This window comes from Trachymyrmex cornetzi, unplaced genomic scaffold (genome assembly GCF_001594075.2).
Source record: "Trachymyrmex cornetzi isolate Tcor2-1 unplaced genomic scaffold, Tcor1.1 scaffold248, whole genome shotgun sequence".
NCBI lineage: Eukaryota > Metazoa > Arthropoda > Insecta > Hymenoptera > Formicidae > Trachymyrmex > Trachymyrmex cornetzi.
Genome location: NW_017297144.1, coordinates 1390773 through 1413023, shown reverse-complemented (window position 1 = coordinate 1413023; position 22251 = coordinate 1390773). Strand labels below are relative to the sequence as shown.

Below are 22251 nucleotides of genomic sequence, written 5' to 3'. Positions count from 1 at the left end.
TCAGACCGTTTCAAAAAAATAGTTTATGCAAAATGAGATATTTAAAATTGTCGCTCAGTCTTCGTTACTTGTGATATATAAAAATGTATATAATAATAATTATTATATACATTTTGAAATTATATTTATATTTTGAAAAATTGTGATCTTTCGTAAAATAATTTATTATTTGTTTTTTCCATAAATGAATAATTTTTTAAGTTTTTTGTCGTATCATTAAAAAACAATGAAGAACTTTTGCGTAATGACTTTAGATTCTATCATGTAGTTGATTGACTTATTCCATTGTTTGCAATGAACACAAATTTTTATAACTTACAATAATTTTAAATTATTATAAGTTATATACATTTTTATATTTTGATCTGTAATATAGTGAGATATATGATCTCTACTACAAACAAAATATAATTAAAAGTAATGAACGAGAAACGATTGATTTAATATGATATTAGGAAACCAATTTACATATAATAACCAATAATAATTAAACAATAAGAATATTTAATTATTAAAGACTCTTTTACTTAACGATTAGCAATAATAATAATATGAGGGGGGGCTACAGGAGTCAGCGCTAGAACTCAATTGCACAAAATTGCTTTAATCAATTTTCGAACCAACATGTGCTGGCAAATTTCCGACTAATTTAAATTAAATAATTTTAATTTGCGACGATATTGTACCATATTTTACTATATTGACGATGTTTTAAAGTGTTACGATTGCAGCAGTTATGCGTGGGATTCTTACCATCTTCCAACCACTCAGTTATGTTCTGTGGCACAATAAGATGTTGAGGAAGGACGATACTCACTGCATCTCTGTCTGCAATTGATCGGTTTTTTTTACGGTACTCGTGGAAAATTATATGTAATTATTATTTTTATGCTGATGATGACTCAAAGTGGAGCCGAAACGTACATTTGTGATTAAACTGTTAAAAAGTGCAATTGAGTTTTATAGTGATCCTATAGTCCTTCTCATATTGTTATTATTACTAAAATTTACACATGGTCTGAACAAAATTTCTTTTCAAATACTGCTGTTTGTCTTCATATTTCTTTTATTTATTATTATAATTAGTTACTATAATTTTGTTTATATTATTTTCTTATTTTAAAAAATGTTATTTTATATGACTTTGTAAAATAAGTTTTTTTCGTAAGAAAATAATATAAGCAAAAAACTCAAAATTGTATGTACAATACAAAATTGTCATCGTTACGCGAATATAAATATAAAGACATAGACAGTATGCAGCACCGAGAAAGGTCTTTTCTAAGAATAATAAAAATTAATCGCTTTTATATATACAATGTAGAACTTCTCTATATCGAAGTCGCTTAATTGACGACTTGGCAGAAAGTATTCATGATGTAAGAATGCCAGATGTAACACAGCACACCTGATTCTCACATCATGATCTTATCGTTACGGCTAAGTAATAACTTTGATAAAATGTCTTTGTTAATAGTTGACTCGATAATGATTCGAGTACGTCGAGTCGGGAGTGATCGCAGAGAACGATCTGGGAAAAGTACAAGGACGATAATATGAACGAACAGAGAGTCAATTATTGTCACACGCTAAATCTTAGCATGATTGTAGCGCAGTCTCTTTGTCGCGTCTTGTTTGTTGTTATTTTATTTTAATCGCCGCACGTGGCAAATCTGGCAAAGTCCCGTTTACCTCAGCGCGTGCGAGTAATTTTACAATGTAAATAATGTTAAATAGGAACGAGAGGACGGACTAGAATTTATTTATTTCACACTATTGCAAAGGGACCAACCGACTTTCCACCGATTTCTATCTTAGGTAGATCTTAGGTATCCTGCCCGCCAATCGCCACGAGCTAGCTATTAGTAGTTAAAACTGTACGGTTTCGATCGCGAACACGAAAGTATTCGATCGGGATGTTGAAACGGGAAAGAATGAAGTATCGAAATGTTAAGCAGGACGGAAGAGAACATTATCGGCGAAATCGATTGCGGAAGACGCAGTTATGATGTTTATAAAATGTTGATGCAAATTTATTGTCTCTTCTCTCTACTAAACATCGACGTTGTTAATGTTCTGTCTTCTGAAACCCGTCTTCCACATTGTCGCCTATCTCTCATCTTCCTCATCCCCGTCCTGACATCCCATTCATGGTACACCCTTCAGTATAACTTAGCGACTCGAGTGCCTTGTCAAATGGGTCCAAATTGGTCGATTGGGCAGTGATTTCATGTGTTCATAGGCTTAAGAGACATAGGCGTTTAAGATGACGATACGAGTTCGCTTAGGAAATGGAGGAACGTTAATGAATTCACGTAGAAGAGTTTAAGATTCATTTGAATTAATTCAACTTTTCGTAAGGCTAGTTAGATCGTTGTAATTAGTAGCTTTCTTTCATCTAATTTTATCTTTGTTTGGCGCAGGACGTCATTTTTTTTCTTCTCTAGGTAGGCATTATTATTACCTAAGGTGCCTTGAAGAAGGGCCTCGACCTCTTTTTTGCTCCTTGATTGCATAAACCATCTTGAAGATATTCGGAAGTGATTGAGCAAGGAGAAGAAATAAGACACTTTCAAATTGGTCGATTAATTATTAACGCGTTTGGAAGTTTATTCTGTTTAAAGAATATACATTCCACAAAAACGAAGTAAAAGAGTCTACTTTAATGCAGTGACAATTGATTGGGTCGTAATTGTGAAAAGATAAATTGAATACATATGTATTGTACAGAGAAATTACTAAATTAGAATATGATATAGACGCTCTGAATGAATGTAGCTTCGATCCTGTAGATTCGCTCACATACCAAAGACGTTCTGATAAAAGTTGTAAAATAATATTAGTTAAATATATATAAATGCAATATAATTTAGTTTTTAAATCAACGTATGACATTTCGAGCTGCGCGTAAGTACTAAACGGCATTGTACTTGAAGGATATTTTACAACAATTTTAATATATACCTGATTATATATATATATATATATATATATACACACACACATATATATATATATATATATATATATATATTGTCGATTGCAATGGAGCAAGCTTGTATTATACATTAATTGCAGTAAATTATCATTTTCTCGTGATAATAAAGAATGTGTACAATAAAAGATATATAAAGATGTAAATTTATATAAAAGTTTATATAAAAAAAATTTCTTTATGGTCTGCTTCTCTCAAAGAGTGTCCTGTATCAGTCAAATAAAGCATCGCGCGAGAAAAGAACGGAAACACAGTCGATTGGTGTTCTCTCTTCATTACATCCTTGTGTTTCTGCTCGACCTCGTAATCGCGATTGCTGGAGGGTGGAGACAAATCGATCGGTGCGCCTTTTCTTCTCCTTCACTTCCCTTCATTACGACGTCCATTTACGAGAATGTCGTAACGGGGAGGCGTACAAGAAACGGAGCGGAAAGAGAGGTTGGAGGGGTGGTGTGCGCTCTCGCGAAGCCAGGCAAAAACGGCCAGCACAAAACAGTGAACGTAATGTGATACTAAATGATAATAAAGCTAAAGTAATTATTGTTTAGCGTGCGACGCCGCGGCGTTCATGGCACGAGCGCGACTCGTGGCTCTTGGCGTGAGCAAGAGGAGAATCTTGCGATCGCGAAGAGGCATCAGGAGGATACCGACGAAGAAAGATCTTGCGAGTCGCCTATAATAATTTAAGCAATCAGCTTTTTATCATCATTCTTCCCTTTACCCTTTCGCCCACCCTTATCACGCGCTCCCGACATCAGTCGTCCCCTCTTCTCGAGCCGTAAACGCACTAGGATTATGCATTACAGATTATTTTATTGTTAATTAATTATGTTTAACGCGCGCGCGCGCACCCGGATGTCCCTCTCGAGACCGTGATCGCACCGTTGAGGAGAAAAGAAAAGCATAGATCTCGAATTTCGCTTTCGATCCAGTTGACCGAGAATGCGGAAGAAAACGATACTTTTCTGATATGATTATTTGACGTTGCAGAATTCTTCAGAACCTGCAAGTTCTTTTGTCATTATATGGCAGTGTAACAATAAATTTAATTACGCATCGTTCAGTAAAGAGAAAATTTAAGGGATATAAAGACAATAATTGGCAAAATCTTGTGTAAAACGTTGATTTTCTACCGTCACCATTCTGAAATTTAACGTCTTCTTTTCCTCATTCGGACATCCGGGTGAAACATTGTAGATTTTAAGCATCTTCCAAGCGGGGCGCGAGCTCCGTGTGCTTTCTTAGTGTTCATAGGTTTATGAAAAATAAATTAAAATTCTGAAGAAACCTGGTGTACAACAAGATAAAAAGAAGCGAGCATAATCGAACTAATATATGTTTCCAATACTTCCCTCTTCCATTCCTTTAGACCTGTTGTGTGATCTATTGAAAGATACCTATATTATATTTAATTGCGCGATTGTGAAACGTGTATATATAAAAATTTGTAGGAGAATTGCATTTTAATTTAAACAGTACTAAGCAAATCTAACGATTTTAATAAATTAGTTGAACGAACCATCTTGAATTATTTCACAAATTACCGCTTTTGGAAGCTCTTAATAATTTTTATATAATTAAAGAAGACGAAAAGAAAATTATGTACATTTATTTAACGGAATTTATCTATATGCTTTCTTGAGAGCAGTGTGTATATATCGTTACGTTGTCTACCTCTGTTAACGACCGCTACCTTCATCGATGTGAATGAGAATATAAGATCAAAATCGAAGAGTTAATTATTGTTTTCGTGATACGCGTAGCGGTTTGCCGTTCACAGAATCTTCAAAGAGTTCCCCAACAGAGGTGCAAAAGATATCGCCAGCTAACGGTCCGAGGACTTCTCGGTTTTGTACAAAAAAAAAAACCACAGCGAGACCCGTTACTAGTGGGCTACGTTCCAGCAAGACGCTGTATGCCGTATACATCCAATCTTGACGGTGTCGATTGCATAATTACGCCGCAAGTAAATGTCCATTCCTCGTTTTGTCCTCCCAAGAAGAATCGGTCTGCTCGATCGCACCTGCCTGGCAGCCGAACGTAAATAACCGTTTGTATGAGGACCAGATTGCTGGAACCAGATTTATAAATGACTAGAGGAAGTGAACAGACATATTTGCCTTTCATAATTCAATAAGACGTGTTTTGATTGTAATTCATGCGTGAAATAAGCAATTAATTAGTTTCAGTATGCATAATAAATAGAAGCAATTAAATATTTTTGAAGCAACAAGAAAAATAGAGAAAAAGAGGGAAAGAAAGAAAAAGAAAGAGAGATTTTCAGAAATTAATTAAAATGTCAAGGCTTTTATTATAAACGAGCAATATTAGTTAATTAATAAAATTGCTCGTTTATAATAAATGCCTTGACATTTTAATTAATTGCGTAGCATTTATACGAGTCTATTTCTCTAGATCTTCAGAAACTTTTTAAACGCAATAATTTCGACGCGTGTAAGTTTTGCTTTAAATTCAACACTATCTCACACGTCTATTGTATTACATTTCATTAATTAAAATTTTGCACAAACATAATATGTTATTACAAGCAAAATAATATACCTATATTTTTGTTACAAAAAAGAAACAAATCGACGAGCTCAATATGTGAATGGAAATAATTATTGCACGTCGACTGAGTTTTTTCAACCAACAGCTATAGTTTCAATTAAAAATAGATATGCTTTTTGTGTGTAAATTAATGACGTAATTAACGAGATATTTTAATACATATGATATGTTTAAATATATGCGTAAATTTTAATATTAGCGTAAAAAGAATAATCAGAAGATTGTCTAGAAAGGCAGTGAATATGTAATTACAAAAATCTTAAAAAAGATTTATTAGCATTCACTACCTTTTCTCTAAAAATTCTTAAATAAAGAATGTATAAATCTAAATTGAAGATATTGTGAAACAAAATTCTTCTAATCCGTTAACTTTGCATTTAATCTGAGAAATCATTGGCATTCCATGTAGTTGATAGACCTCGCTCTAACGCTGTTCTCGTAGGGGCTGGCGTCTCCGATTGCGAAGTACCGTTTATTCTGAAGTTGCATAATGGATCTCGCATTTCTGGTTCTTGGTCGCGTCGCCGATGGACTTGCCAAGAGATTCGTAGGCGCATCATTGACCAATGACCAACGTCTTCTCGGCCAGCGTCTCGGGCCACGGAGAGTACCGTAAGAGTACTAATACGTGGGTAATACAGAGGGGGTAAGACCTCTCGGTCAATGCTCCTGCTTAATGTATATAAAGGTTGGAGCCTTGACGGGTGTTCGAGGCAGATCGTCATCAGACATGTTCGGGAAGATTATCCTAACACTTTCGGCTCTGGCCTGGGCCAGTGCCCAGATTCCTAATCTGGGCTTCTGTCCCGAATATATACCCATGGCGAATTTTAACAGGCAAAGGGTGAGTAACTTAAATATTTCGTTAAACACAATTTATGAGTGTATTATCGCACATTCGGTTCATTTTACTTTTTTTTATTATTTTGTTATTTTGTTTTGTTTGTGGAACATTTAATTTTATGTAAATTTGTAGAATATACTCCAATTACAGTGATGTTTCATTATCAAACGAATATCAGAAAAAATTAAATTGTCTCTATACATTGCAGAATATTTGTGTAATGAATATTTGATTTTCTTACAGTTCATGGGTATTTGGTATGAAGCAGAAAGATATTTCCAGCTTAGTGAAGTAGTATCTCGATGCGTTATGTCAAATTATACGAGAGGTGCCGATGGCAAATACCGCGTGAGCAATGAAGTAACGAATCGTTTGTAAGTATATATATATATATATTTTTGTTGTGAAGCTAAAAGTATCCGCGTCAAGAATGAAAAACGATTTCGTTCATGTGGCTCCCTCTAAAAAAAATTAATAAAAAATATCAATGTATGCTCATTTGATCGCATTTTTAAAAACGTACCAATAGATGGCCCACCCTGTATATATATTTCATCAAATTTGTTTGATAAATTTGTAAAGTGTATGGGAATTTCATTAAAAACTGGGATTTTACTAATATAATATCTCTAACATTTAGCACTGGCGTAAAGAGGATACTGGAAGGTGAAATTAAGCCCGCGGCTTCCAGAGCCGAGGAGGGTAAACTTCAGGTCAGGTATACCACAGTTCCACTGACTCCCGAGACTAAGTACTCTGTACTCGAAACGGATTACGATTCGTACGCCGTTTTATGGAGCTGTCAAGGTATTGGCCCGATACACGCACAAAATGCATGGGTCATGACGAGAGAACGAGTACCGTCCGGAAAAGTGCTTCAAAAGGTAAAACCTTAATAGAATAAAAATCAAATTTTACGAAGAACCCTATATTCGGCCGAAGTGGATCTTGTTCAATATAAATTTCTCGTGTAAATTTATATACATTCTGATTCTGCATATTGCACGCTAAAATGTTTTTCTGGACTTAAAACGCATATAAGTAGAACCAGAATAGTAATATCACTTATTAAATTGTATAAGCAATTACTAACAAGAAATTAAGTACTAATAATTTTTTTTGCTAATAACCATTTTTTACCAAGAATATTAATTGTGATATGCTGATGAAATCTAAAAACTGTGAATAATTTATTGCGAAAAATATTACCTTTGTTGTATTTTAAAATACAAAATTAATTACAAAATTGTTACAAAGGTTATATTTTTCGGAATAAATAATTAAAATTATATTTAGAATTTAATTAAAATTAGAATTTAAATTAAAATGTAGAATTATTAAGTTTAAATAAATTACAATTAGATAAATTAGTTTATATAAAAACATAATAATTTATTTAAGTTTTAATATATTCAGGATTTACAGCCGGGAATATAGAAAAACAAAAATTATTAATGTAAAATAAAGTAATAAGTTTTACGTTTGAAAATTATTAATACAGTTAGTTATTATAACATACGCGTGTTCTAGAATCATTATTATCACTATAAAAGTTTAAAATCTCTTTTTTTTTATTGCAGGCTTACGGTGTTCTTGATAAATACAAAATATCGAAAACGTTCTTCGTGAAAACCGATCAAGCGGAATGCGCCTATTTGGACTCGACGGAGGAGTCTGAGGAGCCTGAGAAGGAGAAGCCGGAGAAGTCGGAGAAGCAAAAACAGAGACCGCAACCAACTGAACCGAATGAGAGTTCCAGATCATCCATCGCTCTGAATGATGCCGATACTGAGATAAAGGAGAAGGAGGAAGCAACAGCCGGGATTACGGGCGAGAAAGCGCTTTCCGATATTCCGAAGATAATAGCGGAGGAACCTGTAAAGCTCGAGCAGCCCATCGAAACTATTCCCGAACGGATCTTGAAGTTAGCAGAGGCGATAAAGGAGGAGAGTGGCGACACGAGGGATAAAATGATCATTGTCGAGGTCAAGGAGGAGAACGTCGCGGAAAATACGAAGGAGGAGAAAGGCGAACATTCGAAAGAGCCAGAAGCAACTGCCTAAAAGTATTATTTAGCAAAAAAAGTCTGTTAGTTGGCGCTAGCAGGGATGTATTCCTGGGGATTTTCGACGTCTTAGGCTCGTAGCGGTTTCCTCATTGAGAACCAGTCTCGCTTAAGTACCGTAAAATCATTAATCACTGTTCCATCGACACGCTGTCGTTCTGCGTTGTCGTTTGAGAACATATAGGGTTGGCACGGCGCTTTGTTTTACAGGCTTACGTACAAATGTAAAAAAAAAGAAAAGAAACAAAGATAAATAAAATTGTTATAAAAAATGTCTTAATAAAACGTACCCGTTTGTTTATTATTTCCAATTCATTATACAGATATAATGATATACATGTAAAATTAATTACTGATTACTGTAGCGTAATTTAATTATAAATTAATACGCAGAATTATATCAGATTAATGGAAAATAATATTTTATCAATGAGACATACAACTTAATTTAAAAAAACTTCATTTTTCTTTAAAATTTTTCTACGTACAATAATTTACTACGACAATAAGTTATATGTCGTGAGTAGTCATACAATAAGAGAGAAAATGCAGTTCTTAAACTCTTGGAAAGTCTTTTTAGCTTTCGCATCACGATATGGTGCCAGTAAAAGCTAAATGTGTCATAGTATTTTCTACGTGAACATAAATATATAAGCAGGTCACATAACGGATACATTTTTCATATCATCGTTAATAATTCAATCTTTGATAATAATCAATTTAAAACTATCACTTGATATACAAACACACACCGATGTGACGTTAAATATGAACGATTACGTAAATGTTTCAACTCTGAATGCAGATGAAGAAATAAAAAGCTTAAATATATTTTTCTTGCATTCAGATATATAAAGAATATTCGAAAGAAAATTTAAATATTTTATGTATAAATATGATACAAAAATATTTTTTTCTAAATTTAACTTTCTTTCCAAATGAACATTTCTTGATTAATAATTTTATAGAATTAATTAAGATTAATTCGATAGTACATGAATACCCTATAGATACTTTTTTATTCTCTGTAGTGCATAAATACTTAAAATGAAAATATATTCAGTGTATATGACGTAATCGATTTATCATAAACGTATTTACTATTGAAATATTCTCTTTTCAAGTCATTCTACAATCTATTAACATATTCAGTTCGTATTCGTTTTATTAGTCATCACTGCGAAATCCATGCAAGCACAAACGAGCAATTTTCAAAAGTGGTCCATCGTATCTGATCATGAAATGGTCCACGTACCTTCGAATCTGTCGATCATCTATTGGTCAATGGCAAATTCGAGCCGGGTTTCTTGAACCCCGAACGTACCGTTACTGACCCACTAACTGTCAGTACTCTGCCAAACATATCCAGTCAACCTTCGCGGGTTCGTCTCCGACGAAGCGAATCGCGGAGCAGGAAGTTCAGTCACCTACGAACGATCTGTCGTGTGAGAAGTAATCCTCAGCGCTAATCCTCGTCAAAATCATCTCGAAAAGACTGACATTCGACGCGTATTTTCTGAATATCCGACGGTCAAGGCTATCAGGTGAGTGCTGTATTTAGAGTGTCATGAGATTGTATTGCCGATATCGCATTCAGGTTGTTTCTCTTTGCCCTTTCTACTTTGATCGAATTTCCTAACAATAAATTGCTCGCTGAACTACTTGTGCAAATATAAACTTCTTGTCAGGTAAATTAAAGAGATCAGAGAATTAAAAATCAGGTCGCTCAAACTTAAATAATTTACGTGTAAAATTTTCGCATAACAATTTGACCTGTATCTAACATTATCGTACGAAGGAATGTTCATATCAATATGAGTTTCAAATTGCTAGTACAATAAAAAAAGGAAGATATAATATCTGAAATAATTTATTACTTCATTCTTAATCTTTGTAAGCATATAAAACATGAAATCAACACAGATTATGCAATATAAGCGATAAAAACTAGTCCAACGAGTAAAGTACGTTTATAAACCTTATAAAGTGTGTCATGCAGAACAGTGTTGCATTATGATATCATCAATTTAGAAACTAATGTCCGCGATAATGCAATATAAAAGAGCACACGCTCGTTTCTCTTCATTTTCTTGAGTGTTTCGAAGTTAGTAACTGTGTACTTTGAAAACACGAAAGGAGCACAAAGAAATATTCTCAAAGCGTCGAAGTTGATGTAACTTGGTTTGTAAAATAAGCTCTTTAAGTGGTGCATCATTACACAATAATACATCTCGTGTTGTCGTAACGGTGATTATTATAACGGAAGAATTTTCTATGGTCACTGGCATTCCGGTATGTATAGGAAGTTTCATTAATATTTCAACATAAAGTAAACAATTTTACCCTGTTATTATTATATATCCAACCATTTTGTAAACAATTTTGTTTAAAATAAGATTAACATTATCTTTGTTTGATCTTTTATTCTAAATTAATGTTTGTGCATGTGCACGTAATAAGTATAAAAGATTTTACTTATTTGATTTCTTCATATAATTATATAATTTGAATTTTATTTCAATAAGAATCCGACAAACTTATTGTTATACATTAAAATTCTTAAATTTCTAACATATTTTATGTACCTATATATATCTTTAAAAAATGGAATAAATATTTTGTGTTCTTTTTCCAGAAAAGAATATGCTACGGATATTTGTAATTGTTATTATCGCGAATACTGCGATGGCGCAGGTACCATTTTTGGGTACATGTCCAAACTTGGAAGCAATGCAAAATTTCGAACTTGAAAGAGTGAGTACGGAACGATCATTATCTTGACTTATATTAAAATTAAGTATCATACATAAGTAAAACAATCCTTCCTGTGCATTTAAATTAAAAGTACTCTTTGGAGTAGAGAATCTCACTTTAAAAAGTGAAAACTGACCCAATTTTGAGTTTTTAATTTTTAAGAGTGTGATTTCACTCTTTAAAGGAAGATTCACTATAAAAGTTTTAGAGAATTATTACAGATTTTTTTTCTAGTATTTGGGCAAATGGTATGAAGTCGAGAGGTACTTTGCATGGTTTGAATTTGGTGGAAAATGTGTGACAGCTAATTACAGTCTGAATGAAAATGCTTCGGTGAAAATCCTGAATAAACAAATTTCTTCATTGTGAGTACAACGGTACCAGATTCATAAAATAATTTTAAGCCATTAAAAGCAAGAAAAACAGTGATATAAGATAGAATGATATCATCGTCAACTGACAATTATCCACTTAAAGTAAAGCTCTATTCTCTTGCGTAGAACTGGAGTCGCAGCGAGTATCGAGGGCATTGCAAGGTTAATTGGTAGATCTGATGATCCTAAATTGACCGTCACTTTTCCATCCTTGCCACTGCCATTCGATGCACCTTATTGGGTTCTAGACACGGACTACAAATCATATGCTGTAGTATGGAGCTGTACAAATCTCGGAGTCCTTAAGTGAGTTTGCATGTGAAAAGAATGCGGGAAATTATGTAATAAGTATAAGCATTAATATAAAATATGTATAAGCATTTTTTACCTGATACAAAGTTCGATAACAATAAATCTTTCCTGTGCCTTTATTATTAAATATTACTTTTACATTTTTTTTTATGCTGCTAAATAAGTAGAAACAAATTTTAATTTCTTAATGCATTATACATTCGTGTTTTAAAGGTATATTTTTCTATTTCTCTGGAAAATCTTCTATTCTAGAGATATTAGATTAGAAATTAGACTGAGCAGATTTTTACCGGATTATTAAAATTATAATGTGATTTTGCAGTGTACGAAACGTTTGGATTTTAACACGAGAACCAAAACCACCAGTCGCAGTTGTAGAAAAAGCTTATCAAGTTATCGATAAGAATAACATCAGCAGAGCGTACTTTATTCGTACAGATCAAAAAAATTGTCCGGTTACGAATTAAGAACGACCTCTACATGGATGGATGTACAGAAATATGCTCGAAGAAAAATGTATTTTTTTTTACGATGCAGTTTTATATAAGACTCCTTGAATTGCAAATTTATTGCCAGCAGATGCTGACTTTGTTGACTATTGTGCAAGTATTATGATTGTGTATTGCGGATGTACTTAAATTAATAGAATTGTTACGAATATTTATTTTATATTCGAAGTTAAAATACTACATAGTTGCAATGTTTAAAAAGTTGTATTTTTCTGTCGTTTTATATTTGTTTTTTTCTTGTGATTGTGATTTTTAATGCAATATGAAAAATTGAACATATTGTTTCATAATAATGAAACATAATTTAAATTTTAATTCTACTTATTTTGAACAAATTTAATTTAAAACATTTTGAATATATTATCGTCAGAGAGTACAAATATGTAATGAGGATAATTATATTGATACATTTGACGTTTTAACCGCGAGATATAAGTTTACATGTCTAACTGATCTATTTGTTATCTGTTTAGTAAAAGAAATAGAAATACAAAAATAATATTTATAAAATAAAAGAATATTTTTAAGATAAAAATATATAATATTAGTATAAATTTGAAAAATATTCTATAGAATATTAAATAAATTTGGATTTATAAGATTGCTTTATTGTGTAAGGATTCAAAAATAATTTTTGAAATAAATTTTTCATGTTAAAGATAATATGGCGCTAATAAATAATCTTACGGTCAAAATGTTAAGATACAGATCATCTATACATTTGTATCTCAATGTTTACAGTTATCTATTTTTTGTATGCGTTTTTGATACATTCTTCATGTTAATCTATTTAATTTATTATGTATATTTATTTTTTTATTCGAAATATTATGACTCAGATTGACACAGCGATAATTTACGTTGATTTTGAAAATTATCATGAAATCTGTGAATAAGTCGTTATTACTTCTCAAGTTGAGTAATCACACCTCGTTATAATTATCTGTTCATCGTGTGTGTGGTATTACATTTTATAATTTTATAATAATTCATTGTTGTATTTATGCATTTAAAGGATGTAAAAATGGGAAATTTTGAAAGAGAAAATTAATTTTTTTTTTCACAACACACTATTACACACTTTATTGCGACATTATATTAGGTCTGTTTATTTTTCACTCCAAGTTCTGAACTGGTGTACACTGATTCAATAAGTTAGAGTGAAACAGATATATGTTTATTCCACTCTAACTTATTGCACTAGTTTAGAACAAAGACATGGAGAATGGACTGCATGATCCGTATCTAAGTAATATTCACATGTGGTCGACAATAATAAGAGAGAGGGACCGTGGAAGACAGCCAATCTGTCTCTCATTCTCTCTCTCTCGTTATATCGTTGAATGGAAAGAGATAAAGATTGGCCGTCTTCCACGATCCCTCTCTCTTACTTTTATCGACGATTTTTGGCACACAGATCGCGCAGTTCTCTATGTCGTCGGTTTAAAACTCTTTGAAAAGAACAGATCTAAAAATTGTACGTGATGTTCTAAAATATAAATACTTATCAACACTTGGTTATGTAGTATTCTCCAATTATCGCTGGGCCCGTCGGGCCCCATTTGCTGCACACAGAACCTTACCCGTGGCTGCCAAGATTCTTTAACCCAGTAAGATGCCAGCGAGTGCTAGTTCTCAGCGAGTGCCAATTTTCGTTGTAAGATCGCGCGATGCACGTCGGAGGAGTCGAAAGCTCGCTTACCACGATCGATGATCAGCCGATAAAAAAAGATCTCGCGAACCAGTTATGAAGATTCAATTATGTAAAAACGATGCAAGAAATATTTAGTCGGCCATTAAGTTATTCGTATAATGATAATTTACGCGTGAGCGAGCATCAGCTTTGTAATATCGCATGCATAATACATGCCACGATGGCGGGTACAGCGTTTATTTATCGTCGGGAAGGGACGCTAATAAATGAGTGCGTAAAAAGTTTCATTAATGGGACGGTAAAAGTTCCGCGTGTAATCGATTACGACGGACACTGCGTTGTCGAGTCGCACAAATTCGCGCTGTTTGCGATTACAAATTTTCGAAATAAAGGGACACCCGATTGAACCGGGTACTCGCCGGTGTCTCCCACGTTAAAAATGCAGGAAATGATCGTAGCCGAAATAAATCGAGCGGCGACTAACGAAAACATCGCACGCAACAATACCCTTAAATTAAACAAATAACAGCGGCGGGGTGTGGTCGCGTGCGAGACGGGTCTTCGGGCATTGTCACGTGCCATCCACGCAAACAGAACCCTATTCAATTGCGGACCTGCAGGATATGTCATCAGGGATGCATTGTGAATCGAGAAATAGAAAGAGGAGTCGCGTGATCCCACGAATCATACCACAAAAAATATATGGATTTCTTTCTCGCTTCCAATGAGTGTGCGGATATAAATTTTAGCATAAAGGATGTTAACATTGCGTGTGAATAATAAATGTATATACCTATACAGGGTGTTTCTTAAATAACGGACATTAATCATATAGCGTTATTCCTACACGGAGAAAAATAATTTAGAGATGGATACCTTCCAATACTAGTAAAAGTATTCTGGCTATTTTTACCGAATTTGTGATAAATTTTATTTGTCTAAAAGTAAAAAATACCGGAGATGTAAGATAAAAAGTACATTATGATTATAGTACATCATTTCAAGTGACTATTATCTTATAGAAAGATAAATTATACTTTCAGTAAAGTAAATTATACTTACAGTAAAGTAAATCGTATTATTTTCAAGATTGACGAGCACAAACAACTATGCAGTAAAGTAAATTTTGTCAATGTTAAAGAAAAAATTGTTGTCAATAAGTAAGAAAATTATCATACGACAATCTCATTTATTAGAAAAATGTAAAGAAAATTTTACTTAAGTGGGCACGTATTCCTATATGAATATTGATAATTCCATACAGTTTACTAGAATTTTAGTGATATTTGCTGTACATTTTTCTCCGTGTGATTAAAAATTAAGTCAAAAAGTCCTCTACCATTTTGCAATTTTCACAATGATTGATGAAACATTAATTTCTAAAAATCGCCGAGTAAGCGATTGCCGAATCACATAATGCTAATCCTGATAAAAAATTGAATCAAAAAGTACAAAGTCCTCTACCGGATATGCGCTTATTCGGCAATATTTAGAAATTAATATTTCAACCATTGCGAAAATTGCAAAATTGTAGAGGATTTTTCAATTCAATTTTTAATTAGGAATAACGCTATATGATTAGTGTCCGCTATTTAAGAAACACCCTGTACACAAACATATATCTATATTAAATATTTCCTTATTTCTAAAATTTACTTAATACATATATACAATATTAAATAAGTTTTAAAAATTTAATCTGGTCGAAATTATATGCATAATATATATGCAGATTAAAATTTAAAAAGTCCATTGAGTTTTTCAAAATCTTACAGAATATATGTAAAAAAATAAAATTAAGTAATCAGAAAGTACTGCGTATGATAAATTATGTATAAGTTTAAATTAAAGTTTAAAATAATTTACTTACTTCACGAAACAGAAAGCCTGTTTGCGTACATGAGATGGAGAGGAATTGAAATAATTCGAAGAAATCTTTACTCTTTTAGTGAGTATCCGAACACGCTTAAATTCCTGAATTTCCTCTTTAATACTCCGCTACACGAGCTCCTCTTTATGTTCCCTCAGTTCGTTTTTCTCTCTTTTTATTCGCATGAGCTAAAAATTGGCGTATTCTTCCAAACCGAAGACTCGTTTCCGTATAATCGTCGCCATCGCTTGTAATAAATTAAAACGTGGTAGAATCTAAATCAAGATCTAAAGGGAAAGGATCTGCTAAGAGCCAGCGGGACCCCCTTCCGAATTTATCTCGTCGTTCCTTTCTCGAGAACTTCTTTTACGCACGAAATGAAGCAAGGAAGGGAACGATGGGACGTAGGGCGGAAAGGGGGATGTACGATCGGGCTCACGGCGGCCAAATCTCCGCGTGGGCCCTACGGTTTTCGAGGGGCATGGGCAGCGGGTCCCTAATAACAGGGTATACCGAGGCTAAACAAACATACACGCCCCTGGCATCTCTCGCTGAAAGAGTGCACGGGAAACAAATGGGAAAAAAATGCGCTTTCGACACACCGTGCAACAATTTGAGGATGAAGTATATTTGCTTATTTCGCATAATTTAAAGGAAAACAGACATTCTATCGCGCACCTGCCGGTTGCTTCTGACTTCTCGTCTCCGGTTTTAAAAAGAGACGAGAATTCTCGAGATGAAAATTCGAGCACAAACATTTTGCTATTAGTAGTAGCAGTACAATTGCATTTACAGTTAAAGATAAACTGTTCTGAATTATTTATAAGGGAATTGCACGATATACTTTGTGATACTTCATTCAGTCAAACAGTAATTTTACATTTAGAAAGCAGTGAATAAAATATTATATAAAGTATTATATAATTGATTTACAAAAGAGAGTTATTTATAAATGCAAGGAACAATATTCTTAATTGGAATTAAAATTTATAGATTTGTTCATATTTAATGACTTCCTATTAAGAAAAGATCAGAGATATCTAAAGTAGAGCGTTCATTAAAAATCTCAAGTAATGAAATCCAATTTCGTTAATAACGAATCTTTCGTAATTCAATTTCACACTTGAACAAATAATTTTTTTTTAATTACGAACTTGTAATTTAAGTAACAGGAATTAAATGTAAGAGAAGATACTCTTTAATAATTGGAGCGCGAAGAAGATAATTGGGCTCCATTGCAATAAGAAACTAAATGACATCTCGTAAAACTCTGTTATATGTAGTCATATAATTGAAGAACATTTTTAATACACGCGCGTAGCAATAAGTATTATAATATATCTCATCGTCTCGTGTATGCTGATATAATAAGTAGCAACAGAAAAAATGTACCAAACTTTGTTTAAAAAGGAACAGCTGTATGCTCGTCTCTTCAAAAATATCTCGTATTCTGTCAAGACTAATATCGAGATAAAAAAAGGAGTGCACCGAGCGTTCCACTTGGTTTCTTTTCGAAGAGCGGGATAAACGGGTTGTTTGCGTTTCACCTCAGGGTGGTCCACGTCGAAGGACCCACATCATACATAGTTGAATTTAATAACGAACGTTCGGAAGGCATCCTACCGTCTGTAATTTCACCTAAATAATGCATCCCATATAATTAGTCTAAATAGTAGTTCATATTTCTTATTAGCACGTCGTTTTATTATATCGTTGTATAAAAACTTAATCTCAGAATCGTGTCTAGAAAACATTACCTACGATATTTCCGTAAAAACATATTATTCACTAATTACAACAGCTAGACTGCTTCGAACGACTTCACATGGCGAAAGATCATTTCTTTGTGCTGCATTGCAGCGTTGCATCGAATCGCGTCGCGCGGATTACTCATCGCTTTCTTAATTTAGATGGAAATGTGGAATAAGGAGGGTGAATATGGAGGCTCTGTTTCATTTGTCTTTAGATCATGTGAAAGGCTGGTAAGGGGCGCGCGAAACGCGAGAGAACGAAGGTTAAGTAAAAAGCCGCGAAGAAGAAGAAGAAATGCGCGCAGAGGAAGAAGTGCGGGAAGACGGAGAAGGAGAAGAAGAAGAAGAAGAAGGCGAGGACGAAGGTAGATGAGACAAGAGGCATTCTGGTTTGTGGGCACAGCCGCTGCCTGCAGCCCACAATTATGATAATAGCCCCTGAGTCCTGAGTCTTGTTAGGCCAACGTGCAGCCCCAGCTCTTTTATCTGTATCTTCTTATTTTCAGACTCGTGCTCCCCCGCCCCTCTTCGTACCGCGGCTTCTCCTACTTTCAACCCTTTACGTCCTCGCGAGGTCAGATGGGTTCAAGCTGATCGATTCGCCGGCGAAAAACTAAATCCGATATATATCCCATCCTTTCTCGAAGCGCTCGCTATTCCGAGTACCGACGATACCAATCGCGAGGCTCCATTCCGAAAGGATTCAAATAACCAAGCTTTATGTCTCTCTCACGAATTCTGCAGTGCACAGTGTATCGAATGTCTTGTTAAAATGTGTCATATCATTCAAATATCGGATATATGAAATGAGAAACCTTTCGGTTCGATATACTATCTCTCCTTTGTCGCATTTGTAAATTTTTTTCACTTTAAAATATCCTGTGACATTATGAAATAGTTGGACCAAATAGAGAATGACAGCCGCGGGGAATTGTCAGCGACTGCTAACGTATGTACCTGTGTCTGCAAACGTTGTAAAAGTCGGTAGCAAACGGTGTGCGCTTTAATCCATTTTCAGTGCTACCGTCTGATCTTTTGAGCGCCGCGGAAAGCGTTAATTGGAGGCCGCGCCGCGATCGGGCAAAGAAAGCCTTGCAAAGCGGAAACTATGTGATAATGCATGGAAGCTCTCCTCTCTCTCTCTCTCCCCCTCTCTCTCTATTTTTTTCGCTGCATAGATCTCCTGGTATATGCACGCGTGTATCCCGTCGCGTCGACTGTGACGTAAAAGCCGCGGTCCAAAAGTACGCTACCTCATTTCTACTAAAAGCTGTTCCTTGTGAAGCGCATAATCGCGTTTCGTTAATGATGTACTATTATTATACGATGGCTCCCTCTCTAGAGAATGAAATTCTCAGAAGAGACGTTCCTGCATCTGAAGATATATTAAAATGGAGTATCATTGGGATTGATTCGATTACTTTCAGCGTGTAAATCGCGATATCACGTTGATGAAAGAATTCTCTCTTTTGAATGAATTATCCATAATTACTACCACAAGATAAAACGTACTTTGTTAAATAAGAGCAAATATATATGAAACTACATTTACGATATAAAGTGTAACGTACATATATAAACTAATCGTAAATTAAAAAATATATAAAAAAGTAGTGAGTCCCAGGGGTCTCACGATATTTTCCAGAAGCTACTACTAGGATAAATTCGGCTAAATCGAGAATTTGGCCGACGACTGCTAGATATACGACTATTTGTACAGATTAGAACCGACAAAGGGGTCCGTTCTCTCTTCTTGACATTGCCTTGATTTAAACGAAGCGCCCTGTATTTGCAGTAGATTAAACCGCGCTTCGTGCCACGCACTGCGGTGTCTTGTTTATGATATCAGCTGTACCGCTTTGGAAACCATTGTATATTGTGCTCACGTGCCGACTAGCATAGACAGATAGCTATCTAAACTTTGCTTGGACATAGTCATCAGGATAATTATAATTAACATTTTTTCTGAATAGTGTATATAGAGTGTAACTAGGTTTTTGTTTCTCGTATTATATTAATGAGAAATTTGCAAAAACGACGGAAATTCTTTAGATGATTACACATACTTTTATGTAAAAGCAATCTCTAATTAAAAGTAGGTATAGCTGTTATCGCCTCGATTACATGTAGAAAAATAGCAATTTATTATATAGCTAGTCACTCTGTAATTAGTTTAATGTAAAAATAAAGGATCATAAAGAATTTCATTACCGTACAACTCTAATTTAGTTTTATTCTTATTATGTTCACGTAAACCCTAATATATTTTTTAATTTTTACTAACGTGTAATTCGTATACCGGACATTACGATATCGAAACGACGAGCAAACATGCTTTCATCGACGATCAAATATTAAACGGTAACTCATGTAACTGTATAATCGCTGAGATTAAGTTAATAGCCGCACGAGGACGAGATGGACCAAAAGGAAAAGATGTAAGAATACCTATCGTACGAATTTACCCATCATGCATCTACTTGGCCACCATCGAGCCTGTTAACAGACAGAATCCTATGTTGCCTGGACCATGCTATACGGTCAGAGAGTAATCACCCGGACTTTTTTCCCTCATTTTTCCTGCAGCAATTATCTCCCGGTTTTTATGCCGCACAAGCTTTTCAATCAACCGCGAATTTGCAAAACGAGTCCTGGTACCCCCTGTGCCTCTCGCGTTCCTCGTTCTCCTGCTCGTACATCGTCCGGTAATAACGGCGTTCGGTAATCAAGCACGTCCTGGTAGACAGGAAGAAGGAGAGGACTCGTATAAGACGATCGTGATTCGACGCAGCTACGTGGGCGTTCTTCCTATCCGTCGTCGATCTCGAATTATGTAAATGAACGATGGATATTCCAATTGCCCTCGATTCCTCTGGGATGAAATTCGAGAGCACCTCGTCTTCCATATTATTCTCTGTATTTTACGCATTTGCAGCGAGCATGCATGCGTCTCTTAGCAAAATAAGCCGCTCCCGTCGATAATGATAGAAGAGGGGGAAAAAATGTTGAATAGTATGATCAAATGCGTAGTTTATCGTCAATTTGACATATCGAGTGTTCACTAGCACACTTATCCACAGTTAGAACGTATGATTTATAATCCTGATTTCTACATAGTAGTTTTGCACAGATATACAAAGATATAATAATAGAAAAATGACTCCGATTATATTAATAGAAATTGATCAACAAGTTTGAAACAGGAAGACCCTAATCTATGTGTTTTTTCTAGAAGTTAGTAAATATCTACTCTTATTTTATAAAATCGTAAAATTATACCAGTTGATATTTATATTTAGTTTATATATTATATATATATATATATATATATGTGTGTGTGTGTAAGAAATTTAAATTTGTAGTTTGAAGAAAACAAAGTAGAAATCTTTTCTTTTTTTTATTCTTTCAACATGATGCTTTGTACGGATTGAATTTTCAAAGATAAACCGAATCGTACTAATATTTCGTGTGTTTGGCTAATGGTATCAATATAATATTTACGTAGGACACGTAAAACGTTAGTACGAATCGATTTATATTTGAAGATTGAATTCGTATAAAGTATCATGTTGAAAGAATAAAATAGAAAAAAGATTTTCACTTTGTTTTCTTTACCGATTGGCACCGGTTAATTGGATAGCAAGGTATTATACGCCTCTCGCAAGCGAAAAGAAGAAAACGAAGTGGCCTACCTGGCAGAATGAGGTGCGACTTTCAACTTCAGGTAACACGTGACGGAGCCTGTTACCAAAGTACCGTGAATAAAGGTCCTGAAATTTATTGCTTGCTGTTATGCTTTCGATTTTCTACGGTTAACAACACTAATATTACGAAATGGCCATAAAGACGCAAAGTTGACAAAAGAAACATCGATTTGCCATATTTTTCATTGATATGTTTCCTCAAATGAGAACTCAAATATATGATATTTAAAAAATTGTCAATTTTATTTAGACTATCTTCACATGCATGTAGGCATCGTTTTGTCAAAGGATTTATTTTTATCATCGTGTGTGTAGGACTATTTAAAATATCTCTGAATAGATATAAAAAGCACAGATGTTGATCAATGCTTCATCAAAGCATAGAGCACATGTCATAAATGACAGAAATTAATGATTAAATACTGACAATTAAATAAATCTGTAAAACTGCAGCTGCAGATGGCACGCATGATTGAAATTGTTTTAGAAATTCTTTTGCAGTGTGTAAAAAAGCGAAGGCGAGGTATTAAACTTTTTCACTAGCCTGTTATTCCGGTCATCGTAAATTGAGTCAAGTCGCAAACAATGAAAGTGTTGCGTTAATGCATTATTTGGCGACTCTACGCTCGGGCGATATCGCCGTCAGTGAATTTTAAATTCAATTCCGGTCTCGTTCGAGCGCGGCCGTTCGATCTCCTGGTCGTGGACCGACGACCACAACCATCGTTGGGTTCCCTCGTAGGTGGACCTCGGCAAGTCTCGGGCAAGCTCGGTTGCTCTCGGTAGACAGGCCTGCTCCGACCCCAGACGACCCATGGCGATGGTAGCACACAACTGGTTGTGGCTTT

At 34.4% G+C, this 22251-nt stretch overlaps 2 protein-coding genes across 4 annotated transcripts; both read left to right on the top strand.

Moving 5' to 3' along the window:
• Positions 1-6227: 6227 nt before the first annotated feature.
• On the top strand, positions 6228-8710 carry LOC108761412 (apolipoprotein D). Its single transcript, XM_018507928.1, has 4 exons — positions 6228-6410; positions 6654-6784; positions 7051-7294; positions 7991-8710. Exons 1-4 carry the CDS (start codon positions 6243-6245, stop codon positions 8471-8473), a joined length of 1026 nt encoding a protein of 341 aa, XP_018363430.1. The 5' UTR covers positions 6228-6242; the 3' UTR covers positions 8474-8710.
• A 1160-nt stretch (positions 8711-9870) lies between these two features.
• LOC108761413 (apolipoprotein D) lies at positions 9871-12577 on the top strand. 3 transcript variants are annotated; one of them, XM_018507930.1, is made up of 5 exons: positions 9871-10019; positions 11111-11229; positions 11464-11594; positions 11730-11909; positions 12238-12577. In XM_018507930.1, the coding sequence occupies exons 2-5, from the start codon at positions 11119-11121 to the stop codon at positions 12380-12382; spliced, it is 567 nt and encodes a 188-aa protein (XP_018363432.1). In that variant the 5' UTR covers positions 9871-10019; positions 11111-11118; the 3' UTR covers positions 12383-12577. The 3 variants fall into 3 exon arrangements, with proteins under 3 accessions (XP_018363432.1, XP_018363431.1, XP_018363433.1); XM_018507929.1 differs by lacking the exon at positions 9871-10019 and adding an exon at positions 10555-10767; XM_018507931.1 differs by lacking the exon at positions 9871-10019 and adding an exon at positions 10604-10648.
• Positions 12578-22251: the final 9674 nt, after the last annotated feature.

Excerpts from the sequence above, each read along its gene's own strand:
- LOC108761413 (XM_018507930.1), top strand. The coding sequence starts at position 11,119 with ATGCTACGGATATTTGTAATTGTTATTATCGCGAATACTGCGATGGCG. Across the intron at positions 11,595-11,729 it reads AATAAACAAATTTCTTCATT|AACTGGAGTCGCAGCGAGTA; the intron begins GTGAGTACAACG and ends TCTCTTGCGTAG. Across the intron at positions 11,910-12,237 it reads ACAAATCTCGGAGTCCTTAA|TGTACGAAACGTTTGGATTT; the intron begins GTGAGTTTGCAT and ends GTGATTTTGCAG.
- LOC108761412 (XM_018507928.1), top strand. The coding sequence starts at position 6,243 with ATGTATATAAAGGTTGGAGCCTTGACGGGTGTTCGAGGCAGATCGTCA. Across the intron at positions 6,785-7,050 it reads AATGAAGTAACGAATCGTTT|CACTGGCGTAAAGAGGATAC; the intron begins GTAAGTATATAT and ends TCTAACATTTAG. Across the intron at positions 7,295-7,990 it reads CCGGAAAAGTGCTTCAAAAG|GCTTACGGTGTTCTTGATAA; the intron begins GTAAAACCTTAA and ends TTTTTATTGCAG.